The sequence below is a fragment of the Corylus avellana genome, chromosome 2, assembly GCF_965113065.1.
Source record: "Corylus avellana chromosome 2, dhCorAvel1.hap1.2, whole genome shotgun sequence".
In the NCBI taxonomy this organism is placed as follows: domain Eukaryota; kingdom Viridiplantae; phylum Streptophyta; class Magnoliopsida; order Fagales; family Betulaceae; genus Corylus; species Corylus avellana.
In genome coordinates, this window is record NC_142491.1 from 10187173 (window position 1) to 10205411 (window position 18239).

Consider the following 18239-nt stretch of genomic DNA (forward strand, 5'->3'; position numbering starts at 1 on the left):
CCAATACTTTAGAATTCCTAATTTCAAATGCAACATAAGAGTCCTAATATAAGGAAACTCATAATAAAGATTAGATAAAGAAAAATGTCTACAATATATAATATAATTCATTATATTTTTAACCATTTTCGTAGTAAATGGAAGAATCTATTATTAAATTTTTGTGCAGCTACTTGACTGCAAGATGTGTATTGGTGTCATAGTCCGTGACTGTAAGGGTGAGGTATAGGCTATTTTAGCTGCGGCAGAGGACTACGTAATTGACCTTGTAATTGTGGAAGCCACGTCTCATAGCATGATGCTCTTCAAGTGGTGCAAGCTTCGTGAAAAGAAGCTAAATACGACCATATGATTGAGGCTCAAGATTTTTCGTTTACAAATCATTCATACTCGACAATTTGCAGACAATGGAGCCCATTGTCTTGCGAAAGAGGCACTATTTCTTAATGATGAAAAAGAAAGTTTCCCATTGTATTCGTGATGTAATTCTCTATCAAGCAATGTGCTTGTTTCATTAATAACATTATGCTCATTCCCTTCAAAAAAAAAAAAAAAAAGTTTCAAGATGCCATATTACTTGAAAATTTTAAATGACTTGCATGATAATATATACATCAATAAATCAATAAAATTTAATCATACACATAAAAGGACGTAAAATTATAAAGAAAAATGATAGAGGTACTAAATTTTTTTACCAAAATAATGTTGAGCTTATTTATTAAAGATGATCAAAATAACTAATAAAGAAAAATACTATTGACGGCAATGAATAAGCTCTAGATCAATTCAATCATTTCGATACATATTTTATAGTAAAAGATTTAGTATTTATAACATTTGTTAATTATAAATACCCATATTACTCGGCTAATGTGGCAATGTCATAATTAAGAAGATGGTGATCTCAAGCCTATTTAAGTAGATAAAACAATCCCTTCCTCATTCTATTAAAAAAAAAAAAAACGATAAAACAAAAACTTTCAATCATGCGTTTGCATGGATAGATGAAGAAACACATAACAAAAGTAGAATATATATATATATATATATATATATATATATATATATAATCACTACAAACAAACATAGAATTTCGGCTAATAATCACAAACATTGACGATGAGAAAATTTTTCCTCCGTTTTCTCGACAGTCAAACAGACTGCACAGCAAAATTTAAAAAAAGAAAAAAGAAAAAAAAATTATACCATTGCCGTCGTCTTACTATCTTTTGTAGAGACTCATAATAATAGGACCCAAACCGGAACCCGGAAAAAGATAATCGAGCTTTTTCTGAACGAGCTTCTTTCTCTTCTGAGGTTTCCTCACCGGCCTCTTTCCGGTGATGGCGACGAAATCCCTTACAATCTCATCGTTCGGTAGAGCAATCGGAACTCTCTGTTTTTTCACTGAGACTCTCGGCGCCGCCGGTCGTACACGCTTGCTATGTTTTCTCTCTGGCTTCTTCACCACCATCGGCATATCCTCTTCATTAGATCCACCGCCGGTATTCGGAGCAGCAGTCTCCGGTGTCTCCTTCTCGTCCGGTATCCCGTAATCATGATAGAACAGCGACGGCCAAGAAACCGAGCTCTTCCTGAAACGCCGGCGGCAGGCGTGGTGGCGGGTGGCCCAACCAGGGCCGGGCAAACAAAAGTTACGAAGACGCTGAGACAAGGCAACGGTATCCATTGCCCCACTTCCTCTCTCCACCAGAGAAATCCGATCGATCGATCGATGATTTCAAGAAGAAGAAGAAGAAATACAGCGCAGGTGATGGGGAACAAAAAAAAGGAGTATATTTTGGAAACTTCTGTTCTACAGAGAAAGTGAAGAGGCTGTTGCACAAAGAAGAGACATATATTATGAGTATGGGTTTATATTGTCCAATCTGATGCTGACACATATACTTTCAACTCTCAAGTCAACCCGAGAGATTAGGATTTAATTAGAGACCTTCATCCATTAGAGATCTATTTGATTTTGATCGTTTTGATTTGAGATAGAATCTAATAAAAACTCCATATTTTGTCCTAAAAGTCAATGTGGCATGCCACATCATCTTTTTTTTTTTTTTTTTTGTCTTTTTTTTTTTGTTTCACAAAAAATATGATGTGACATCTTGCCACATAGACTTTTATGAGCAAAATGTAGAGTTTTTATTAGATTCTAGCATTTTCCTATTGATTTACCAATTTATGAGGTAATTAAATAAATACGCATTGTAGTTAATAAATAAATAAATAAATGACTCACGAGGCAACATCGCCTGATTTGCCATGTGAAAAGGGAAGCTAGCGGTGCAGCTCATAGTCTAGCTACAAGAGCTTTACAAAACGTTACGAATCAAGTTTGGATAGAAGAAATCCCGGCCCTCATTGCTACAAGCTCTCTTTTAAAGTTTGGTAGTAAATCCAATATTGATCATTTCAAAAGAGAACGGAAACGAAGCCGTAAAACGAACATATAGAGGTTACTATCATGAGTGTAACTTAAAAAAAATACAACATGTTATCAACTATGTGATTTGATCATAAATAAAACTTGTAAATTTTTTGATATGGTGATATGTTAGTTTAAGAAACTTTCAAGGAAAGAAACATCAAATTGCATGTTATTCCATACTTCCATAAATCTGAGAAATTAACTTCAAAGTTGAGAAGAAAAAGTCTGTAAGAGATATGATTACAGGCTACGGATGAGAATGCCCTCAAAGGTAATGCCTGGTCCAAATGCTAAGGCAAGCCCCCATTCTTCCCTTCCTCTCTTCAACTCCTCTCTCATGTAGTCCATGACATAGAAAATGGTATTACTGCTGACATTCCCATAATCCATCAATGCCCTTCTACTGCACTCAAGCTTATCAGATGTTAATTTCAAGGTGTTCTGCAGCCGATTGAGAATTGCTGGTCCTCCGGGATGAACTGCCCAGAACAAATCATTGAACTCTTTCAAATCAGCCTTCAACATCAGCTTCTTGCAGAACTCCTCAATGTTTTCCTCAATCTTCTGTGGAAGGTCTCTTCCAAGCTTGAAGTTTATGCCCTCTTCGGAAAGCTTGCCGTCGATCACGTTATGCGTCCCTGGCAAGAATTGTTGGACAGCATAGTTTAGCTCCATGAAAGGAGACTCTTGGCCCGTTAAAGGGTTGGATCCAATAATCACAGCAGCAGCTCCGTCGCCAAAAAGTGCAGCCCCAACAAGATCATAAGGGCGTTCCTTGTTAGGAGGGCGAAAACCGAGTATAGTTGTCTCTGAAGTGGTTAACAAAATCCGGCTTCCCGGATTGTTTTCAGCGATATCCTTGGCAACCCTAAGGCCGGTGACGCCGCCGTAGCAGCCGAGGAAGTATAGCATTATGCGGCCAACATCGCTCTTCAGGCCGAGCTGACTGGAGAGGTGAAGATCACCACCCGGTAAGCGGATTTCGCTCGATGAAACATAGACGATGTGGGTGATGTCTTGGGCTGGCCTTCCCCATTCTTTGATGCAGGCAAGGCTGGCTTCCTTTGCCATCTCTAGGACTGCCGGGTTTGCAATTTCAAGCCTTTGTTTGATCGTTGGTGAGCCCTCAGTTGCAAGTTCAGGGTACTTTTCTAGGATCTCCTTGGACATTACTGTGTATCTTGTCTTCACAGTGGTGGTTTTACCTAACAAAACAGAAAAATTAAACAGAAATGCATGATGAGTCTAGGGGCATCATGAACCATTTTTAAGGGGTGCTTTTTTTCTTTCTTTTTTTTTTTTTTTTTTTTAAGGAAAGTTTCGTAATGTTTTGATTTTTTTTTTTTTTTTGGGTAAGAAAAAGAACCAATTATTTCCCAAAAAGGAAAAAAAAAAAAAAAAAAAAAAAGCGAAGGTGAAATGTTCAGTTTTCTATACTACTGTTCTAGCTAGCCTCTAGTGCTTTGATCATTACAATTCCATTTAGGGTTATCAATTTTTGTCACCACTCGCGAACTCAACACAAAATTAGTAGGTTACGATCGAAAGGTTTGACCTATTTAATTAAATGAGTCATATTAGGATTGACCTATATAGTCTCATGTTAATGTCTTGACATGACGCGAACTCGATATACGATATAAAGACTGACAATTCTTGACATGACTCACTAGCCTGACATAAACTTAACATGAAATTCGTAGGTTATGATTGAGGAGCTTGACTTATATAGTCTTATATCTATACCAAAACATGATCCGAACCTAACATACGAACACAATTCGCATGCAACCCCTACAATTCACGTTCAACCATAAAGCACATATTTGCAAAGATGTCAAAACTAAGCCAGGACAGGTTAGAAACCAACAAATAAAACAAGAGATCTCCATGAACTATTGAAGTAATTTTTGCTTACACAGGCGCTCCAGCTTCTCTTTGATGGAGGAGTCAACACATTTTGTGTCTCGAATGTAGCCCTCCACCAAGCACTCCTGAGGAATGAGTTGGCTGGGGAAGGCCTTCCCCAAAGCAAGGATTGTTGCCTTCCCTGGGGAAGGAAGCCGTCTGGTTTGTGCTGCATGATATAATCTGTCAGGATCGCCATTGCCATTAATCCTTGACATGTTTGTGAGGAGGTGTAGGAGGAAGAAGAAGAAGAAAATATCAAAGATAGGTTTGATGAGAAAAACTTAGGCAGATTTTTGTGATATAGAGTGGAGAGTATAAATGGGGGAGCTTGGTTTATGATTTGGAGAGAAGTTGGTGCCAAGAATGAAGAGCATGAAAAGAGAGGAAATGATTTGTTTATTGGGTTTTGGCTGAGTTTCGGGTTATGGGGCAGGAAGTGTGAGAGTAGATAATAAGGTAACGATCTTTTTTCTTACTTTCGGTTGAGCACTCAACCCGATCTTAACTTACCACATGCATCATGATCATCCCCTTTTGCTTATTACAGGTATGAAAAGGCAAACGTGAAAAAGATAAATGCAATTGGTAGTTTTTTTTTTTTTTTTTTTTTGTTAATAATTGAATAAGGAAATGGTTATTGGGGAAGGGGAGATCATTTCCACTTCTGATCCGAAAAGAAGAAGTGAGTGATCCTAAAAATGAAAATGGGATGAGCTCCCCAAAACCAAACCTAAAACAAACTAAAAATGCAATTAGTAGTAGGTGTTAAAGTATTGATTAACTGATTAGATTTATATATATATTTTTTATCAGTTTAAGTTTTTGAGATAATTGGTGATTTTACATGATATGAGTGCTAAAGATTCCGAGTTTGCACCCCACATTTAAATTAAATATTTCGCGTGTTGCCTCACATGATTAAATTTAACTCTTCTTATCAGTTTAAACTTTTGGGATAAATGGTGATTTAACAGTTGGTACGTGACATCGACATGTAGGCATGGCTTTAATCGACCCAAGCCAAGTCGGGTATTAATTGTTAAAGTTTGGTTTGTTTAAATTTTTTTAACACGAGCAGAGCTCAAGTTTATCACCAAACAGATATATATATATATATATATATATATATATATATATATATATATATATATATATATAGTAGGTACCATATTCTGAATTTTTCTATTTCCATCCCATTTTTCTGACTTAAGAAATCTTCCAAACAAATTGTGCCAGTTTCAGTTGATGCATAACCCAATTAAAAATAAGAAATACCCAGAATCCGGGATGTGAATTAAGTAAGCCATCTGATTTTAGGACAATTAGGATAAACACCTCTTCTGAAATAACAAAAAATATTTGCAACCAGTGGCTAGCTCTCCAATCAAATTAACAAGTTATTATTAAGCCAATTTTTCAAGCTCATAAGTTTTCTTGTGTTCCCAACCCGGTAAGAGCATCCCCAAATCTGGCTGAACCACATTTCTATCTAAAATTGCTAATTAAGAGCTACTTTATTTATTTTTAGCTAATGGCTTTTAAAATGCATCATTCATATAATTATTATTTTTTTTTTCTCAAACAGCCATTTTTCTAAGAGTCATATTTTTCATATGATTGCATTGTGTTATGTTAGTTTTCATTATTATGTCAATGAAACTATAAATCATATTTTTACCACCAACATTTAAAGGGCTTTCCCTTATAAAAAGACCAAAAGCAGCAGCTTTGAGAGTGAACTTGAAATATATGCACTTATAAACATGAGAATGCCATTGAAGAGTTGAAAACAGGGAGCTTCATATGAGTGATATGAGTCATTCACTTAAAACAATGGTACATAGAGTTTTACTTCCATATTTCATATGTTTTAGTAACATGACAAAAGGAACCGAAATAAAATTACTCACAGTAAAGTGCAGCAAAAAGTTTGGAGGCCCCAGGAACTCATTACTAGAATTTTTGGGACATTGAATAATTCCCTTGAGAAGCTTCTCAGTGCTTCAAAACAAGAAAAGAGATATGGGTGTTGGGAATTTGGTGCCTAGGGTTATACAATGGCATAACAGCAAAAGTCATACAGGGCTGAAAATCATATCCACACTCTATCCAGCATGACCTTCTGCACAGGAACACATGGGTTGTAATTCCAGATTTTGTGATATAGTTTCAACAATAAAACAGAGGAAATAAATTACTCACTGGAACTTAAAGTTCAGTCAGGCGTCTATCCACCAAATCACTTCAATTCCTTGGGAAAGTTACCCAAAATGGGTTACATGCTCAAACATTGAGCTTGGGTTCTCTCTGCAATCTCCCACTATCAACAATGGGCTAAATCAAAGAGTCCTGATGTTAGGAGCTGACATTCCATGCAGGGATTCCTGCTCTATTCTTGTGCCCTTCTAGGCTCCTAGCCTGTGAAATAGATTAAATAATTGTATCCTTCAGACACACCAACAGTTATAGTTCATTCTGTATGAATTCATGCAAAAGGGAACAAAGAAGATTAAAGATAAAACACTTACACACACACACACAGGACTTGGAACTGTTGAGTTTTCGACTTCTCAGAGCTAAACTTTGGAGCTGGTGTACCAAATGTTCACTGTCTTGGCATCCTCTTAGATACAAACCCAGCTTCATTTGATCTTCCCCCAGCGTCTAGGGCAGTTTTCAAATCATATTGGCAGGTCAACTGTTGATGGACTCCTTTCTCTGCCAATTCATAGTACAAACCAAATGCTTCTGAAAGTTTCTTCATTTTACAAAGGCCCATTATAACTGTGTTGCAAATTTTGATGTCAATATTTTGATTCTTATCCAAGCTAAATAGCAACATTTCACGTGCCTCTAACAGCTTTCTTCCCTGGCAAAGGAAACCAACCAAGTCTTCCATCATAACTGTGTACCCATTTTCATAAATCAAGCCAACAATCTGGAATGCTTTATCTTGCAGTCCACTACCAAAAAGTAACCTTATACAATTTGTTGAGAGATTAATATTTTGTCTAATTTTTCTCTCTAACATCAACATTATAACACTGGCAGATTCATGGGCACAGCCCTTTTCAATAAGTTCTGCAAGTATAGAATGGAAAGTGGACGTTTTCGGGAGATGAGAGCTTTTCAGCATCTTCTCTAGAGTCTGCTGAGCAAGAAGAGGTTTTCCCTTCTGCAGGAAACCACCAATCAAGGATTCATAGATCTCAAAATCAGGCACAAAATATCTTCTTAACATCCAGACCAAGAGTTCATATCCAGCTTCATATGTACCTTCCCTACAGTGCCCCATGATCAAAGTTTTGTATGATGGAGGGTCTTGGGTTCCCCTTTTCATTAGCTGCCTAAATATTCCCTCAGCTTTATTAGTTTTCCCACTTCCACACAAATACTCAAACATGGGGTTATATGCAGCAACAAGAGGCTTACACCCAACATCCCTGAACAGGATTTCCTTCTCTGATAGCTCATCAAACAACTTCTCTGCTCTAGCATAATCCCCAATCTGACACAAGCTACGAATTAAAACACTATATGTAGCTGAATCTGGTTGGACCTGAAACTCCGAAATCTTCCCATACACATTCAATGCTTCATCCAAGTTTCCAGAACTGCAATGGGCCTGGATTATTGTGTTGAATGTACATGTATCCGGAGTAAATCCTCCAACTTCCTTCATTCCCTCCAAAATCTCTTTTATCTTATCCAGCTTCGATGCCTCACAAAGCCCCTTAATTAGAGTATTATAGGTAATTATATTCGGTTTCAACCCGCGACTAGCCATCTCTTCGAGAACAACCAAAGCTTCATCAATCTCTTGTTTCATACAGTACCCTCTAATCAAAGTTGTATAAGTAACAACATTAGGATTCAAATCCATGCGTTTTTTCCCCATACCCTTCACCACATTATGCGCAATCCTAGCCTTCCCAACCCTACACAACCCATCAACAAGCGTGTTATATGATACAACATCCGGTTCACAATTAAAACGTGACATTTCCTTAAAAAACCGAAACCCTTCATCAACCAATGAGTTCTTACAAAACCCTCTAATCAAAATATTAAACGTATATGTATCCGGGGTAACACCATATGTACTAAGCATTTCATCATACACATTCTTTGCCATATTAGTTCGACCCCGTTTAAGCAAAATCGTCAAAAGACTGTTGAATGAAACAACAGAAGGTGAAACACCAAGCGACTTCATCGTCGTAAAAAGCTTTATAGACTCTTGGAACAACCCGGCTCCACCGTAGCTCCTAATCAAGCTATTAAAGAACCGATCCTCGAGCTTAACAGCTCCATTAGACCTCTTTTCGATCGAAAACAGCAAATTTCGTGCTACATTGAGATTTCTATTACGACCCAAGATTTCTAGCATCATGAAATACGACTGGTCAGTGTGAGAGAAACCCATTTTCTGCACCCAGTTGAAGAACTGAAAGGCTTTGGATGGGGCTGTGATAAGGCGGAGAGTCTGGAGCACAGAGGTTTTGGACAGTGAGGGCGAGAGTGAAGAGATAGAAGACTCAAGATCATTTGACCAGGGCTTGCAGTTGATGAGTCGAGCCATGGCTCGAGCCCTTCTGGTCTTGGTGGGCGGTTTGGGTTTAACACTCTGGTCCTGGTCCACTTCTTCGTCGTCATTGTCATCGTTCTCACTGTGGGTATAGGTCTGTTGAGACGAACAATACCTGGGTTTTGAAAATTAGTTTAAAAGAAAATATAAAGAAGTGTAAAGAGGTGTAATGCTACATTTTCTCACAACGTGTTTGGTTGGTGAGAAAATGTAGGAAAGAAAAAGAAAAGAGAAGGATTAAAAAGGGGTACCTGGGAGTTGAATGAGGCTGAAAACTGGACTTGAAGAATTGCTTTCTAAAGAGTGTAAATAATCGACTGTGGAAATTGGGAACGACGGCCATGAAACAAAATACGGGTTTTGGAGTTCAATTCTTTTCCAGTTTTCCTCCTCGAGAAGAAGACACACCTAGTTGGGTGTTTTATTTCCACGTATGTCAGATCATCAAACTTTGCTAAATTAGTGCTTTTAATTACGGTGACAAGACTATATAATTTATTTATTTTTGTCTTGGAGAATAAATAACTTAATTATATTTCAACCTTTTTATTTTTATTTTAAATGAATTATCTCGTATAACAATCAAATGGGGCAAAATGATCCATATAATGCCAAAGATACAGTCTCCAAGAAGTAGCTCAATCGGCTGTGAACCACGCCTCATGAAGCGGAGGTTACTAGTTCGAATCCCCCCTCCCCCTTCCCTTGTGTGGATATGTCAAAAAAAAAAAAAATGTCAAAGATGCAATTTGAAATCTTTATAACTCAAACATTACTTATTTGAAATCTTTGCTAAACAATATTTAACCTCAACCACCATTAGGGGTGGTTTCGGCCACCCCCTAGGCTCCATGGGCCACCCCCAATACCCACTGGGAGTGGTTTCGGCCACCCCCTTGGAGCCAAGGGGGTGGCCGAGCCACCCCCATCCGACCAGATGGGGGTGGCCATGGCCAAAGGCCACCCCCAAATGGCTAAGAGTCATCCCCAATTTTTTTTTTTTTTTAAAAAAAAAAATTAAATAGGTACCACTTGTCAACATTTGATTGGTCCACGTGAAATTTCGTTAAGTTAACTGACAGAATGACTAATTTGGTCTATTATCAAAACCACATGGACCTCCTATAATAAAAATGAAACCTTATAGGGGAAAAAATAAAGTTATGAAACTCTAGAGGTATTTAGTATTTAACCAAAAAAAAAAAAAAAATGCACGTGGAGGAGAGAGAGAGAAAAATTTAGTCTAAAAGTTGGGACAAAGAAATGACATGGCAGCCACATAGACTTTTATGGGCAAAATATGGTTTTTTTATTGAGAAAAATGCTAGGGGTCATAAGTTCTCAATATTTGGCTCATATTTTCTTATAATAGATCAACTATTAACTTATGTGGAATTCACATAAGTTTATAAATCTAATAGTTGATTATAAGAAAATATGGGCCATGAGAAAAATATTGACCTCTAACATTGCCCTTTTATTGACGCCAAGACTTTTCCTACAATTTGTGTCTAATGACGTGGTGGGACTGACATGGAGCCCTTGTTACAATTTTTGAGACTAGTCGCAAATTTTATATAAAATTAACATGAAATTAATAAGTTAATTAAATGGTTAAGTTAAAGGTTTATATGTGAGCGGAACCGAAGTATTAAGTTAGATATATTTGAAGAGTATTTTTGTCTTTTTATTTTTTGATGCGACAAAAATATTTCTCCAATAAAACTAATTGTATATTCTTGTCCCATCAAAAAAATAAAAAGATAAAAATATCCCAATAAAACTAACTGGATATTCTTGTCCCATCAAAAAGTAAAAAAATAAAAATATCCCAATAAAACTAATTAGATATTCTCCCGTTGAAATGAAACGATCATAATTCTGCAGCTTTCTCATCCAACTCCTTATTTTGGAGAAATTCCTATTTTTAAAGAGCCAAATTACTTATTTTTAATTTCCATCAGGCTCTTTGTTTTGGTAAAAAAAAAATAAAAATTTGGGGAGCATTGAAGCATTGTTCATTGCTCAAATCATAAAAGAACATTAAAAGTCGAGCACTGATTGGGAGCACGCGGCGTGCGTGGCACGCCCACGCACGCCAGTGCAAAATTATTATTTTTTTATTTTTTTAATTTTTGCACGCGGCGTGCCATGTTTTGTTTTACCCTTAAAAGTCGGACATTAATAATTTTTTTAAAAAAATATATTTAAATAGAAAAGTGGCCAGTGGCCACACTAAAAAAGATAAAAAAAGGTGTGAGTGAAAGTGAACTTCTAATTTGGGACTTTGAGTAGCTTGACAGCCTGGACATAAATACTTTGAAAAAGTGAATAGTTAAATAAAAAAAAAGTGTATTTTTTTTTTTTTAGCTAAAATATGAAATAAATTTAGCAAGCGATTGAATTCTTTTACTCATACTTCGATACAAACTAAATCTAACACAAGCCCAACATAAAGTTATTGAATTAAGGTTAAAGAGTCGACCTTATTTAATAAAATAAGTCGAATTATGCCGCCAAGCCCTAGAAAAACCCGCCTTCTTTCTCCTTCCCTCTTTTCCCTCATTTTTCTCGTCTCTACTGTAGATCAACCAAGGTATATGTGTCAATGGTCCTCAGGATGCTTTCTAGCCGCAAGTGGTTGGTCGGCGGTGGAGCGTGGAACGCATGAAGGTGTGTTGGATTTTTGTTATTGTATTTTTCTTGTTTTTAAATAAAAATATATTATCTCTAAATATGTTTTTAGTAGCGATCTATGAGGTGAAGTTTTATTCTCCTTTTTAAGTTTTGTTTTTATGAATAACAAAATTAGTTTCCAGTTGGTCTTTTGTTTTCTTATGGTTCATTTTCTAGAAGCAAGTCATAGACAGATGATGGATGAATTATCAAGCATAAAGAATAAGAATAATTGTCATTATGGTAGAGACATCAAAGGGGATTGTGATTGATAAAACACTAGTAGCGGAAATTTAAAAAAAAAAAAGAAAAAAAAAGCCAAGGAATCAATTACCTAGCCTTAGATAAAGACGTGATTCATCGGAATTTGGTTAAGTCAACTAACGGTCAACTAATAGAATGACTGATTTGGTCTATTATTAAAATTACAGGGACCTCCTGTGATAAAAATGAAACCCTTAAAAGAAAAAAATAAAGTTATGAAACCCGGAGGGTATTTAGTATTTCACCCTTTTTTTTTTTTTTTTTTTTTTTTTTTTTTTTTTTTTGTAAGTTAGGAGAAAAATTGAAACAAAATTGAGTTTAAGTTGCGAATTTATAATTTTCCATTCTTTTGGCGCTCTCTCTCTCTCTCTTCCTCTCATACGGACAACACTCTCTCCCTCTCAGACGCCCCTTCTCTCCCTCTCTGAGCATTCCCAATCTCTGGTTTGGGTCCTGCGGAAATCAACGGCGTTTGGGTAGTTTCGGTCCGGCGGAACTCACCGGCGTTTGGGTGGTTTCGGTCAGGTGGAACTCACCTTTTTCTAGAGCCGACTGTGACGGCTTCATCACTGTAAGGGCCCTTCGAAATCAAGGTGAGCCAAAATCCTAATTTTCTAAATTTCTCTCTGATCCGTTATTTCAACCATCGACATCCTGCAATTTTCGGAGGGAAAATAGGGATTTTTTTGGTCGACACGGAAACTAGTCTAACATTTTTTGTTTAATCAAAGAATTTTGGTATTTTTGAGTTTAACGAGAAATTAACTTCTTATTTATTTATTTATTTTTTTATGCTTTAAAATGCCGGATATTGGGAAACGGCTGAGAGCCTGAGACTGCCTGGTCTTTTCTGAATGTGTGGTTTTGCAGCGTGGCTGAATTTGGAATTGTGTGGGCAAATTTTGTGGTCATTGAGTAATTTGAGTGGAATGATGTTTGTGGACGTATGTGTGTTTATGTAATTCTTTCATAATTTTTTGGATTTTAATTACCTTCTACATTTTTTTTTTCTTTTTATTTGTGTGGAGACAGGTAAATTTATTAAATTAATGGTTTTGGAAGGGTTGAGAATTGAGATGATGATGAATTTTGGTAAGAAGGAAAGTTAAGTTTCACATTTTTATGGAAAGGCATATATTCTCATGGGAAATACTGAAATTAAATAAAGTTTTAGACTTGCATCAGGGAAACTTCCCTGTGCTTTCTGGTATACTGTTTAAATTTTGGTCAAGGGTTGAATATCATGTATAGTCGAATGCCAATGATTATCTAGAATGTATTGTTTAATTGTTCTTCCTTTGTGGGGATGGAGAATGGGTAAAAGTGATTGGTTTTGACTTAGCTGCTCTTAAAATAAAAAACTAATATATATATATTGTTTAAGCCTCTGCTTTTGTTGCTCAAGTATGCAACCTTAATTATCTGGTCTTAGACTCTAATTTGAGTAGAATGTAGTTCCAGGAAGAATCAGTTTGGTTCTTTGTTTTCAACATATGTGAAATTTTCCATTCAACTATCAAGGCACTGTAAATAATTACAAAGACCATAAATTAATCATCAATTTTAATTTGGTCATATATACTTTTCTTATGGCAGCTTCCTGGAAATGCACATTGATGGCAGTAACACCAGAAATGAACATGAACATCAAACTGTAAAGGAATATGACTAATGGTTTTGGTAAGGTCTTCATAGTTGTGAAATGAACATCGGCAATTTTATTTTTACTATATTTAAGCAATGAAAGCTAGCAGTGTGCATTTCTTTCTCTGTGTTCAAAAAACTTTTATGCTGTTCAGCTCTGTTTAGACTGTCATTTATGTTACTTCAAGTGCTGGGATTATATGGATTATCTAATTTATAGAGCATTCATGTCTGGTTGCTGTGTCCTTGAGCTGATAGATAGGTTAGTTTTTGTACTTGTAGTCCTCATATTGGGGCACTTTCCTTACTGTTGAAAATAATATTCTTTGTATATTTTCACACCTTACTTATCAAAAAAAATATTTTCACACTTTTATTTATTTATTTATTTTTTTCTTTTGTAAATAATTTCAAAAGTTTAAGAAGTAGATTTTAATCTCAGTGGTCTTTCCAATTTCAAAATGTTGATTGACTTGGTTGTCTTGAAAGCTTGGGGTAGTGGATTGGCTGTTGTAGAAGTGTGGTGATATGCTTCTTGGTACGGTTGTTTACATTTTAAGGTAATTTTAAATTTTAATTTTGATTGGTTTTATTTTCAATTTGATAATTTGTGAAACTTCATATTTATTTGTCATGTAGACATCTGTTGATTGTCGGTTTTTTGAGGGGGCTGATCACGAAATGTCCACTTCTGAAGAAAAAAAAATGTTTGCACGGATTAAGGACATAGAACAAGTAACGCGGGCTGAAATTGCTAGTTTGGAAACGGAACTAACAAAATACAAGGAGAAGGTGGAGAACCACTTTTTGGGAGCTGAAATGGCTAGATTGGAAATGGAACTAACAAAATACAAAGAGAAGGTGGATTCAGGTAATGTAAAGCATTTGGTTTCTTTTTTTCCCCCTCGATAACATGATTTCATATGCACTTTTTGTATGGATTCATTCTATAAAATAATCTGAGCATGTGGTTGTTCCCATTTTGACAGTTTCTCCCACGTAATCAACATTTCCCAGTTAAAAAAGTTTATTTTTTTATGCACTTCGTCGGTTGTTCACTGGGACCCAAAAGGCTGATTAAAGCATGCATTTTTATTTTAACCCTGTCTGATGTTCTGCTGTGATACAAACTGAAACTATGACAGTAAAAAGTAAGCAATTATTATTATTATTATTATTATTATTATTATTATTTATTTATTTATTTTTAATTATGTTAAGCTTGAATGATATTATGGGATATTGACCTTTGATTTCAATTTTTTTCTGGACTTTTGTCTCAATTTTAAATTATGTTATTACTTGGAAGAAGAAAATCGATTTCAGAAAATTCAAATCTAAGTTTAATATAATAGAAAAGTAACCAAAACTTCAAACTAAGTCAAGAGCAATGAATTAGGAAAAACTAATTGTAATAGTTGAACTGATTGGGATTAAAAATAATTGGAATGAATTAAGCATATATTGTGCGTGTTGAAGTTTCAAAGGCAAAAGCCATATTTATACATTTTAATCTACATGGGGGTTCCTTTATCTACATGAGTACTTGGCCTTCATTTTCATTAGTTTCCCTACATTTTGACAGATTTTGGTATTTCTAATGAGAAATGTCATTGTATACATTTTGGTTCACGATTATTATTTTTGTTTTTGTGGTTGGTTGTATTGTAGATATGTTGATGATTTTACTATATCATGGGGGTTCTCTGCTTGGACCACATATGGCCTATATTGGGGGGAAGGTCCACAACATGGGAGATGTTGATCCGGACCATTTGACCCTAATTGATATTGTTAGTGCTCTTACAAAATTGGGGTGTAAAGACACCAGTAACTTGTACTGCAAGCTTGATGAGGAGGACATTTGTAGGTTGAGCAAGGATGCAGATATCAAAAAAATGCTTGGAAAGATCATGAAGGAGCCAAAAAATGTGTTGCATGTTTATGCGGAACATGGGGTGGATGAACAATATAAACTCACCAAGGAATATGTAGAGGCAATATTGAAATGGAATCCTGGTAGCTCTGCATTTCTGAAGAAGGAGGGAAGTTTCTTTCAACGCATGTATGTATGTTTGGATGCTTGTAAGAAGGGGCTCCTAGCTGGATGTAGGCCCATCATCTCTGTGGGTGCATGCTTTTTAAAGGGTGAGTTTGGTGGACATTTGTTAGCTGCCATTGGTAGGGATGGGAATGATGACATGTTTCCCATAGCATATGCAGTGTGTGAGTCTGAATGTAGAGATACATGGACATGGTTTTTGAGTATCCTTTTAGAAGATATTAGGAGTGACAATGTGCGTGGCTGGACATTTATGTCCAACCGACAAAAGGTATATATATATATATATATATATATATTTTTTTTTTTTTGATAAGTGATTATAATGCACATATCCTTTGATTTTAAAAGCACTGGCAAAAATAAGCGATTAATGTGTTACTGTGTGTGTAGGGGCTTGCGGAGACATTTGATTCATTGATGCCGGGTGTTGAGCATAGATTCTGTGTGAGATACTTGCATGCGAATTTCAAGGGTCAAGGATACAAGAGTAAAGCGTTCAAGGATGCATTGTGGGCTGCAGCTCAAGCAACAGATGCGCCGCAATTTCAGCACCACATGGGTGTGATAAAGTCCATGAACAGCAAGGCATTTGATTATTTGGATAAAATCGACCCAAGGATGTGGTCAAGACATGCATTTAGCACCAATAGCAAAAGTAACATGTTGTTGAACAACCTTCCCATGCCATTTAATGCATGGGTGAAGGAAGCAAGGGAAAAGCCCATACTAACTATGATGGAGACCATAAGGAGACACTTGATGACGCGCTTTCAAGCAAAGAGAGATGGAGCTCGAATGGCCAACTTTGTCATTTGTCCTAAAATTGTGAAAAAATTGGAGAGATCAAAAGCAGATGCCAGAAATCATATAGCTCCATGCAGGAACAAACTCGAGTTTGAAATTGACCATAGCCACGATCGAATAATTTTATTCAACTTTGGTACATGTTATTGTGGTAGATGGCATCCAAGAAGGATAGTCAACTTGAGCACAAGGACATGTAGTTGTGGTAGTTGGCAATTGAATGGGATTCCATGTGCTCATGCTTGTTGTGCTATCTATGCAAACAAGGAGTTGCCCGAAGATTATGTGCACGAGTGGTACCAAATGGAGACTTATATTAAGGCATATTCCCCTGAAATTCATGCAATGCCTGGACCTCAAGAGTGTCCCAACTTGAGAAACAATACTATCCTTTCTCCTCTACTAACGAATCAGCATGATAGGCCTAGAAAGTTAAGAAGAAGAGCACCAGAAGAAAATGAGCCTAACCCTAACAAGGATAGTGTTGACAGAAAGGCCACAATGCTAGACGATGCTCACAATCAGAAAATCCAAATAAGAAGTGGCCAATCACAATCAGATGTTGGTTAAACCAAGCTTATGTTTTTAATGTGTTTTTGTTTTATGTGATGTTTTTATGTTTCTTTAGAGATTCTCGTATTGTGCATTTAATGTGTTTCTTGTTATTATGATGGTGCAAAATGGATGCTTAGTGCCAGCATCAATATCATCACTAATCTAGTTGTATGTGGATATGGTTTTTGTAATGCACAGTAACTGATAGCTAATCTTCTATTTGGTGTGTGTATTGGACTTTGAGTTAGATGTACAGATATGGCTTGGACTTTGATGCTTGTTCATGAATTGCAAAGACATAGTGTAACACCCCGGTCCCATATTGGGAAGATGAGAAGAAACTCACATAAAGTGGGTGGCTTATAATAATAAGATTTTAGATTATATGCATGAATTATCTAAAACCTTATTATAAAAAAACATGCATAGGATAAACGGGTACTTGCTAAGTATCTGTTTTGCCAACCCTTATAAAGATAGTCATGGGTGCTAAGTCTCTCATTGCCTAGCTACTAGGTAAAACTAGGCTTTATAATAAATTATAAGGAAGCTACAAATTGACTAGTCCTTTTAGTGTAATAGCACAGATGTGGTTAGGGCTTTTTTCTGGGTCGTTACAAATAATATCGAAGCCACCTAGTAACACCAGGTCATGTGGTACTGGAGCATTGCATGACGTGGCCCTGACGAGGACGTCAAGAATTTAAGAGGAGTTTGTAACACACCGGTCCCATATTGAGAAGATGAGAAGAAGTCCACATATAATGAGTGGTTTATAAAAATAGTTATGGATGTTAAGTTCCACATTACCTAGTTACTAGGTGAATTTGGCTTTACAATGAATTCTAAGAAAATTCCAAATTGACTAGTCCTTTTGGGGTAATAGCGCAAATGTGGCTATTGATTTGTTTGATGAGTGAGGAATTGATGTGTGAAAGAGTTTGAATTATAATTAAAGTAAAATAGTTACAAGGATTTCATTGATGGTAAATTTCTTTTTTATTTTATTTTTATTTTTGATGCTCATTTATTTTTATTAATTCAATCGGAATATCTAAATAATAAGAACTTGATTTCATGAGACATAATTTCTAACCGATTAAGCTATCTCTTAAAGACTAAAATCCACATAATTGACTGTATTTATATTGATTAAATGCTTATTAATCAAATTGTGGATGCTATTTATGAAAAGCCATCACATTCACGCAGGATTGGAATTATATCATGGTCAATTTTTTTTTATTTTTTTTTTGGGTACTTTAATGATGTACATGGTGTATATA

General features: G+C 36.0%; 3 protein-coding genes across 6 annotated transcripts; 1 reads left to right on the plus strand and 2 right to left on the minus strand.

Annotated features, from left to right (window-relative positions):
- Window positions 1-2686: 2686 nt before the first annotated feature.
- LAP6 (Chalcone and stilbene synthase family protein) lies at window positions 2687-4572 on the minus strand. The gene is made up of 2 exons (XM_088513456.1): window positions 4365-4572; window positions 2687-3651 (listed from the first exon to the last, which is right to left on the minus strand). The coding sequence occupies exons 1-2, from the start codon at window positions 4570-4572 to the stop codon at window positions 2687-2689; spliced, it is 1173 nt and encodes a 390-aa protein (XP_088369582.1).
- A 1623-nt stretch (window positions 4573-6195) lies between these two features.
- On the minus strand, window positions 6196-9316 carry LOC132172211 (Tetratricopeptide repeat (TPR)-like superfamily protein). 3 transcript variants are annotated; one of them, XM_088513454.1, is made up of 4 exons: window positions 9197-9316; window positions 6888-9060; window positions 6560-6775; window positions 6196-6476 (listed from the first exon to the last, which is right to left on the minus strand). In XM_088513454.1, the coding sequence occupies exons 1-2, from the start codon at window positions 9286-9288 to the stop codon at window positions 6963-6965; spliced, it is 2190 nt and encodes a 729-aa protein (XP_088369580.1). In that variant the 5' UTR covers window positions 9289-9316; the 3' UTR covers window positions 6196-6476; window positions 6560-6775; window positions 6888-6962. The 3 variants fall into 3 exon arrangements, with proteins under 3 accessions (XP_088369580.1, XP_088369579.1, XP_088369581.1); XM_088513453.1 differs by having other exon boundaries at window positions 6196-6479; XM_088513455.1 differs by lacking the exons at window positions 6196-6476; window positions 6560-6775 and having other exon boundaries at window positions 7343-7532; window positions 7634-9060.
- A 2922-nt stretch (window positions 9317-12238) lies between these two features.
- LOC132168118 (uncharacterized) lies at window positions 12239-17225 on the plus strand. Of its 2 annotated transcripts, XM_088512921.1 has the most exons (5): window positions 12239-12478; window positions 13482-13565; window positions 14169-14400; window positions 15201-15862; window positions 15985-17225. In XM_088512921.1, the coding sequence occupies exons 2-5, from the start codon at window positions 13557-13559 to the stop codon at window positions 16966-16968; spliced, it is 1887 nt and encodes a 628-aa protein (XP_088369047.1). In that variant the 5' UTR covers window positions 12239-12478; window positions 13482-13556; the 3' UTR covers window positions 16969-17225. The 2 variants fall into 2 exon arrangements, with proteins under 2 accessions (XP_088369047.1, XP_088369048.1); XM_088512922.1 differs by lacking the exon at window positions 13482-13565.
- The last annotated feature ends 1014 nt before the right edge of the window (window positions 17226-18239 follow it).